This window comes from Uranotaenia lowii, chromosome 3 (genome assembly GCF_029784155.1).
Source record: "Uranotaenia lowii strain MFRU-FL chromosome 3, ASM2978415v1, whole genome shotgun sequence".
NCBI classification, from domain to species: Eukaryota; Metazoa; Arthropoda; class Insecta; order Diptera; family Culicidae; genus Uranotaenia; species Uranotaenia lowii.
In genome coordinates, this window is record NC_073693.1 from 318,374,015 (window position 1) to 318,382,734 (window position 8,720).

The 8,720-nt window shown below is 39.7% G+C and overlaps 1 protein-coding gene across 5 annotated transcripts in view; it reads left to right on the forward strand.

Annotated features, from left to right (window-relative positions):
- Positions 1-4,590, forward strand: part of LOC129751783 (phospholipid-transporting ATPase ID-like) — a 143,043-nt gene extending 138,453 nt beyond the window's left edge. For 2 of the 5 annotated variants that reach the window (XM_055747490.1, XM_055747492.1), the window contains exons 10-14: positions 2,939-3,229; positions 3,292-3,465; positions 3,522-3,798; positions 3,867-4,019; positions 4,080-4,590. In XM_055747490.1, coding sequence (XP_055603465.1) covers positions 2,939-3,229; positions 3,292-3,465; positions 3,522-3,798; positions 3,867-4,019; positions 4,080-4,399 — 1,215 coding nt within the window. In that variant the 3' untranslated portion in view covers positions 4,400-4,590. The remainder of the gene's footprint in view (positions 1-2,938; positions 3,230-3,291; positions 3,466-3,521; positions 3,799-3,866; positions 4,020-4,079) is intronic. The other 3 variants (XM_055747494.1, XM_055747493.1, XM_055747495.1) reach the window with 2 other exon arrangements.
- Positions 4,591-8,720: the final 4,130 nt, after the last annotated feature.

Genomic DNA, 8,720 nt, shown 5'->3' on the forward strand with positions numbered 1-8,720 from the left:
TTAAAATCAATATATATGTAAAATGTTTAACTTTTCCTGGGAGGAATTTTGAGAATTTTTTTTAAATCCGTATAAAATACTTGGATTTTCATTTGGTTTTCCTTAAACTAGAATTTATTTTCCATGTGATAAAAAATAATGTAGAAACAACTCTAAATAATCTAAAAAATATGAACGAATTACATCTTTATTTTACAATTACTAATTTTTGTAATCTTCAGCACTCCCATTGAACACTAGAAGCCTCGAGAACTGAAATGGTCACTCTTCCATTTTTGAAAATCGCAATATAAAAGCTGAAAAAATATTTTTTATAGAATAAAATATTTAAAAAGAAAGTTTATAATTGTTATGTCAGTCACAAAACTTGCAACAAATAGACGACATCTTAAAAATCTGATTTTGGAATGCAAAACCTAATTCTATCAAAAAAATTGTTTTGGCTCTGTAGGATATGGTAACCCTAGACTACTCTGCTTGGACCTCTGCAAGTTTGTATGGAAAACATTAAATTAATAAATTTTTATAGGCTTGTGATATAGCTCAGTTGGCAAGTCTGTTGTCTCCTGAGCAGATGTCCGCGAGTTCGAGCCCAAGAGTAAACATCGAACACAGTTTTTCAATAACGATCCGCCAACTGCAACGTTGATAAAGTCGCGAATGCCATGATTATAGTAAAACGACTATAATCGAAACAAAACAAAAATTTTTACACCCCTAACTTGTTTCGGTCATTTTTATAACAGAAAAAAAACTCTGCAAATTGGGAAAGCGATTCATAGGAAAATAAAAACATTCATTCAAAAATCATCAGAGATGAACTGAAAATCTACAATACATAAATACAACAGACGATCATTTTTTTTTTTTTGGATTTTATTATGCTCGTTTCAACATCTTTGTGTTATTTAAGACTTAATATCAAAGATATAGTTGGTATATAGTTATTGAAAAATTTATTCGATGCTTAGTATTGGACTCGTACTCGTGGACATCGACTCAGGAGTCAACTGCTTTGCCAATTGAGATATATAACAAAGCCTGTATGATAAACATTTCTTGGTTTTGCTCTACAACTAAACGCGTTTTTTTTTTGTTCAAAACTGACTCAGTGGCAAGCTGAATCCGATTAAAGAAACGATTGCGATTTTCGAATGAGCGAGATGTTTCAATGCAGCTGTCATTTGGTTTCCATGGGCGATGAAAGTGAAAGGTTTTTCATTATCTTCTTAAAAAGAACCCGTAAGATCTGTCAAAAGGTGGGTGAAATTTTAGCGTCATTTCCCTTGCACTAGGGGGAAACCATCACCCAAAAACGGAACCGCTTCCATCGCTGATTCAGGAATTTTAGCGATCGGTATATAACAATTCGACAATAAGGCTGGAACAAATATAAATTTGTTTTTTTGTCACCAATCCCCCCCCCTTTTAAAAATTTCCAAAATACTCAAAGGGGGGGGAGGGATAAATAAAGTTTGAAGTATTTTATGTAAATCTTGAAAAAAAAATCAAATATCCGGAAGAACACAAGACCAAAAAACAAATTGTGGAAGATGGGAGTTATTTCACCTTTTGTATTCTTGATTTCATTGGATTTTTCGATACAAAATTACTTGATTTATAGGCTTTGTGCAATAATGTAGTATGCAAGTTTGTTGCATACAACATACCGTGCAATTTATCCAATTTATTTGTTTTTCGCTTTATTTTTTACTATCCCTCTGCCCCCCCGATGTTCCAACTCCAAGTGACAAAAGAAGGATTTGAAATCTGTTCCGGCCTAATTTAGTGTTAACATTTTGAATTTCCGATGCAATCCATTTCGCGGTACAATAAATTTTTCGTCCATTATTTCGACTAACATTTGTTCCAAATAGTGTTTTTAAAGTTTTGTCCTTAGTAATGAAGAACATTTCAAGATTATAAAAATTTATGGACAGATAGAAAATTAGATGAAGTGAAAGATGGTGAAAATGAGCGAGTAATTGACAAATCAGATAACTAACCGTATTTTTCAAAATATGTCTTTTCTTGTCTAATGATTTTGCTACTGTCAACATTTTACGAAACGGAAATTTTAAATGATGAGTGTTGCAAAATAGAACATTTAGATTCTTTTCGTAGCGTTTCTTTATTGAAGTTGTTTGGTTTCATAGATTTCACTTTCAATTTTCACTTTTACACTATGTTTTCGAACGAAAAAATTTTGTTTAGCAAATTCAATGTATTAACCAGTTTAAGAAAAAGTTTAAGTCTAAGCCATCAATCTCCTTGCTCAATCTGATCCTTTTTAGATCGTGTTGATTTTTAGTTATTCAGCACTTTGAATTGGCTTCGGGAATTCTCTGGATTTTTTAAACGTTTCCAAGGATTAGAGAATTCCCGGTTTTTTTTACTCACGAGAAATCTCGGATAAATAGGACACTATAGTTTTGCTCAAGGTTTATTTCCAAGATTTGTTATAGAGTTTTGAACACTTGTGTTTTGCGGTCCTCGACTTTAGAAACGTACAGAAATAATAGATGTAGAAAGCTGAAAGTCTTCTTCACCTAAAGTTAAGTGTGATAAATAACTCATGATTCCAATGAGGACAATTTTATATTTCTTTTGAGGGGTTATTGAATAAATCTTAGATGTATAAAAAACAGAAGAGACATTGTATGTTTAGAAGGAATATGATTTTTTTTACTGTTCCGTTTACCTATTAAAAACCGATAGCGCTAAATAAAGTATATTTGATGGTTTTAAAGCTAGCGAATGCTAATATAAAGGCAAATTAAGCACGTTTTTTTGTTATGTAATATAACTGTTATACAAAGTAAAAACTGTTAAAAATCTTTATTATTTTCTGATCCTCAAACACAACCACAACACCGTTCAACATTCGATTTCCCCAACCACCACCTCCAAACACACCTACAAACGCACACACCCGCAGGTCACCGAGCCGGTGGACTTCTCGTTCAACGCCGAGTACGAGCAGGACTTCCGGTGGTACGACCAGAGCCTGCTGGATGCGGTCCGGGCCGAGGAGGAGCACGCCCACAACTTCTTCCGGCTGCTGGCCCTCTGCCACACCGTGATGCCGGAAGAGAAAAATGGGCGGCTCGAGTACCAAGCACAAAGTCCGGACGAGTCGGCTCTGGTATCAGCGGCCCGAAATTTCGGCTTCGTGTTCCGCTCCAGAGCACCCAACAGTATAACCATCGAGGTGATGGGAAAGATGGAGGTATGAGAGGTGAATTTCGCGTTACCACTTAACTTTTGAACACAACTTTTTTTCATTTTCAGGAGTACGAGTTGTTAAGTATTCTAGATTTTAATAACGTGAGGAAACGAATGTCAGTGATATTGCGGCGCAATAACTCCATAATCCTATATTGTAAGGGAGCTGATAGTGTGATATACGATAGGTTAGGACCAAATCAGCAGGATCTGAAAGCGAGAACGCAAGAGCATTTAAACGTAATTTTTTCTTCAATATGAAAAAACGTCAAATTAACTTTTAAAATGAATTACAGAAATTCGCCGGCGAAGGTCTCCGGACCCTGGTTCTGGCCGAGCGGAGGCTAACGAAGGAGTTTTTCGAATCGTGGGTGCTGCGGCAACGAGAAGCCGCCCTTTCGATGGACGGTCGGGACGACAAACTGGGAGCAATCTACGATGAAATCGAGTGTGATATGAATCTGGTCGGGGTGACGGCAATCGAGGACAAACTACAGGACGGGGTGCCGCAGACCATTGCCAACCTACAGATGGCCGGCATCAAGATCTGGGTACTGACGGGGGACAAGCAAGGTTCGTCGCTGTTGCCGTTGTTGAAGTCACTCGAGGTTTATTCGAGTTTTTTTTCTGTTTATCGATAGAAACGGCCATCAATATAGGATATTCTTGTCAACTTTTGACGGACGAAATGGTGGACGTATTTGTGATAGACGGTATTAGCAAATTGGAGGTTGAACAACAGCTGAGAAAATGCGTGGAATCGTTACGGATAGTTAACACTTATCATCCTACCAGTAAGAGACAGAAAGATCTCTCTTCAATAGACTAAAATTGATCCTTCAATCTTCTTCCAGCGCTTCCGAAGGCAACCTTCAACAACCAGAACGCCAGCGGACTAACCTCGCAAACGGGTGCGACCGCCAACGGAGGCAACAGCGGCAGTTCCGGACCAATGATCGAGATCCAGAACTCATCGCCGCCATCGGTTTCGGTGGTTACCTTTAGGTGGGATAATAGGCATAAATATAGAAGTATAGGAGGAAGCGAGGAGGCGGCTGACAGGTATTCTTCGGAACCCCCTTTACCCATACTACCTACTTTCTACTTGACCACTTACTTTTCACACCACCACCGCCAGTTTTCTGTCCCTATGTACTACTTCATGGGCGTATAGAATGTTTTGACATCGGAATTTTGCTAATTCTGTTAACCACCTGGACTTGTACTGTCGTACCTACTTAGAACCTATCTACTATCGGACTTTATCTTTCTTTCTTTACGTTTGGTTAAAACCTTTTTACTTTTTCTATTTGTTTCGTTATTTATAGACTTGTTAATGACTATCCATATTATTTAGATGTTTTGTTCTCGTAATTTTTTATTTGTTGATTTATCACATAGTTGTATATTTTTCACCATTCTCCATTACTTTCATTTTAACTAAAGAACCATTTCAACTTCTAACAAATAACATTTTAAAATTCTGTTTAAATATAATTATGCGCGTACTAATAAAATTTCAACTTCTTCAAACGTTTGAATACTGAGGTGTTTAAAAAAAATCAGCAAGAGACCTGGCACGATTACTGAATGCTTCAACTTCAAGCCAATCGATTTTAAAGTCAACGTTCCAAAGTTCAAGATGTTCCAAAAATTCTACAGTTTCGGTTGTAGAAAGATAAATGTTAAAGTTTTTCAACTACTCGGTGTCGGTATGAAGTATAACCCGAATAAAAACAAACATTTTGTATAGAAACTCTCAATGTGCTAGAGTGCTAGAATTTTTTTCCTTTCTTGAACACAGTAAAGAGTTTCAAAGAAAAGAAAAAAGACAAGAATGATCGTGTCAGTCTCTCGAGAACTTACGGCTGTTACGATCACAACCTGACTAATTTGGATGTCCAGAATGTCTAGAAGTTTAGAAGCAACCAAGTAGGTGACATAATCTTCGTACTCTTCAAAGCACTAACAAAGAAAGTTCAAGTAAACCAAATACAGCTGTTGACCCTGAACGTCAATTACCTGTTTGAGGTAATGTAGGGAGGAGAAAGTCGAAAAAAAAAATTAAAATTGGGTGGTCGATGTGTCTAATTAATTGCCGGTGCGACGTTTTCAGACACATCGAGACATGAGACACGTTGGTGCTATCGATGCATCGAGTATACAAAGTTTTTGGAATGACTAAGTTGCAACAGACGTGACAAGTGTATATTGAGGGTTGCTTCTGGCCACTAATTTGTCAGCCAGTTGTACGGAAGCAGCCTTTGAAAGGGCACTGTCATAACTATCGGTCATAGCTAAGGTTTCCAGAATTTTTCCTGCAACGTTCAAGCAAATCCGAGCTATTTGATCTAAAAAATCTGGAAAAATCCGGCCATTTGTTTTAAAAATATTCAACCCAAAATCCGGGTAATATTCTGGCAAATTTGAGAAAAATCAAGGAACTTTTCAACAAAAGCTAAGGGAAGAAAAACGCTTGTAAATTTCTTTTATCATCAAACCCATCAGCAGATTAAATCGTATTTAAGGCTTCCCAAAAACCGTTAATGATTAATTTGATAAAATTTGCTCAAAACTATTCGTTTTTGGATACAAAAAATTCAAAGGCTCGATTAGAGTTTTATGTTTGATTTTGCGAATAAAGTGAATAAATTCGACCTATTTTCCGGGACATCCGGGCCGGGCCGAGCTTTTCCCGAATTGTGTATCAAATATCCGGGCGAGTCCGGGTAAAACCAGCCAATCTGACAAGCTCATAGCCGTATATACGCTGCTGAGAGTGTTACAGTAGTGTCGAACAAAGCCAGGAGTGAGTGTACTACCACTAGACAGAAAAACCTAAACCGCAAAATTCAAAATAAATGATGATTTCATCATGGGACATGATGTAGAGTTCTTCGGATCCTACCAAATGAAACTAGAAAGTAGATATGATAAGACTAGAACTTCAGGGAGTATCCGAATAAAGGGTGATACGGTCAAAATTTGGTCAAGTTAAAACGCGTGTAAATCGGTGAAATCGTTTATTTAAAAAATCAAATTAAATTTCTTTTTCAAGTTTAATTAGTATAAAATTCAGGAATAATATTCTGTTTTCCAAATCCGAATTGCCGGGCCTTACGCTTAACCCCTGCCATCAGATTTTGTACAGCCACCTTGTCCACCTTCTTCGCCGGAGAAAGCCAGTTTGCCTTGAACTGCTGCTCGTCCTTAGCAGTTTTTTGGTCTTCTTTAGGTTCCGCTTGACAATAGCCCGACAATAGTATTTCTCAATTGGGCGGAGCTCTGGCGTGTTGGGAGGGTTCTTGTCCTTGAGAACCACCTGCACGTTGTTGGCGGCGTACCACTCCATGGCCTTTTTACCGTAATGGCAAGATGCCAAATCCGGCCAAAACAGTACGGAACAACCGTGTTTCTTCAGGAAAGGCAGCAGACGTTTATTCAAACACTCTTTCAAGTAAATTTCTTGGTTGACGGTCCCGGAAGCTATGAAAATGCTGCTTTTCAAGCCACAGGTACAGATGGCTTGCCAAACCAGATATTTCTTCGCGAACTTTGACAGTTTTATGTGTTTGAAATTATCTGCTACCTTTCCCCTTCCTTTTGCCGTATAAAACTCCTGTCCCGGAAGCTGCTTGTAGTCAGCTTTGACGTAGGTTTCGTCGTCCATTACCACGCAGTCAAACTTCGTCAGCATCGTCGTGTACAGCCTCCGGAATCGCACTTAGGCCGTCGTATTTTGTTTATCATCGTCACTACCTTCTTGTAAGTCGATAGTCAGGCTCGTTCTTTGGCTCGATGCACGGTTGTAGACGATACACCCAGCTTTGCGGCATCTCGGAGAGAGAGGTTAGGGTTTCGCTTGAAACTACCGGCAACTCTCTTTGTCGTCCCAGCGGCTTCCGGTTTCCGATTTCCCCCCGATCCAGACTTCAATTTTGATTTTGGAATTTTGATTTTGGAATTCACTCTTCAGTTGTCAAAATGCCGTCCTAGGAAGAAGAGCTACGTATCAAAATTTTGCTCGCGCATCGCGAAAATCCGAGCTACTCGCACGCAAAGCTGGCAAAATTGCTAAAAGTTGCCAAATCAACTGTTTCAAATGTAATTAAAGTGTTTGGGGAACGTTTGTCGACAGCCAGGAAGTCTGGATCGGGGGGAAATCGAAAACCGGAGGCCGCTGAGACGACAAAGAGAGTTGCCAGTAGTTTCAAGCAAAACCCTAACCTCTCTCTCCGAGATGCCGCAAACAAGCTGGGTGTATCGTCTACAACCGTGCATCGAGCCAAAAAACGAGCCGGACTATCGACTTACAAGAAGGTAGTCACTCCCAATCGCGATGATAAACAAAATACGACGGCCAAAGCGCGATCCCGGAGGCTGAACACGACGATGCTGACAAAGTTTGACTGCGTGGTAATGGACGACGAAACCTACGCCAAAGCCGACCACAAGCAGCTTCCGGGACAGGAGTTTTATACGGCAAAAGGAAGGGAAAAGGTAGCAGATATTTTCAAGCACATGAAACTGTCAAAGTTCGCGAAGAAATATCTGGTTTGGCAAGCCATCTGTACCTGAGGCTTAAAAAGCAGCATTTTCATAGCTTCCGGGACTGTCAACCAAGAAATTTACGTGAGAGAGTGTTTGGCATCTTGCCATTACGGTAAAAAGGCCATGGAGTGGTAGGCCGCCAACAACGTGCAGGTGGTTCCCAAGGACAAGAACCCTCCCAACACGCCAGAGCTCCGCCCAATTGAGAAATACTGGGCTATTGTCAAGCGGAACCTAAAGAAGACTAAAAAAACTGCTAAGGACGAGCAGCAGTTCAAGGCAAACTGGCTTTCTGCGGCGAAGAAGGTCGACAAGGTGGCTGTACAAAATCTGATGGCAGGAGTTAAGCGTAAGGCCCGGCAATTCGGATTTGGAAAAGCGGAAGCCTAACTGAATATTTTTCCTGAATTTTATACTAATTAAACTTGAAAAAGAAATTTAATTTGATTTTTTAAATAAACGATTTCACCGATTTACACGCGTTTTCCCTTGACCAAATTTTGACCGTATCCCCCCTAAAGGAAATTGATTTCCATTGCGCATGTATTCTACAATCATGATTTAATTGGATTAACTGACATGGTTCTTCGAGTTATCCTATGACGTTCCATGATGGTCGCCTGCACTTCTGCTCCGAATTCGCAACCAAGAACTTGGCTCTGTTACCCCGGACAAAAAAAACTAGTCGCCCGACATCGGACCTCTGGATCGTGCTTATGGACGGCTCGAGGAGGAACCAACGGGCTCCGCCCAAGGTTTCCAATTCCTACCGATGGCTGACGAAATGTTGCTGTTGTGCTGTAGACCTGGAGGGTGCCAAGTAGGTTCCCCGGCATCGGACCTGTGGCTTCTGTTGGTGCTGCGATCCTTGATTGTTTCCGGAATAGATCGGAAAGACTCCGATCTGAAGAGATGCTGCTCGTGCTTACCCGCCTGATTATCTG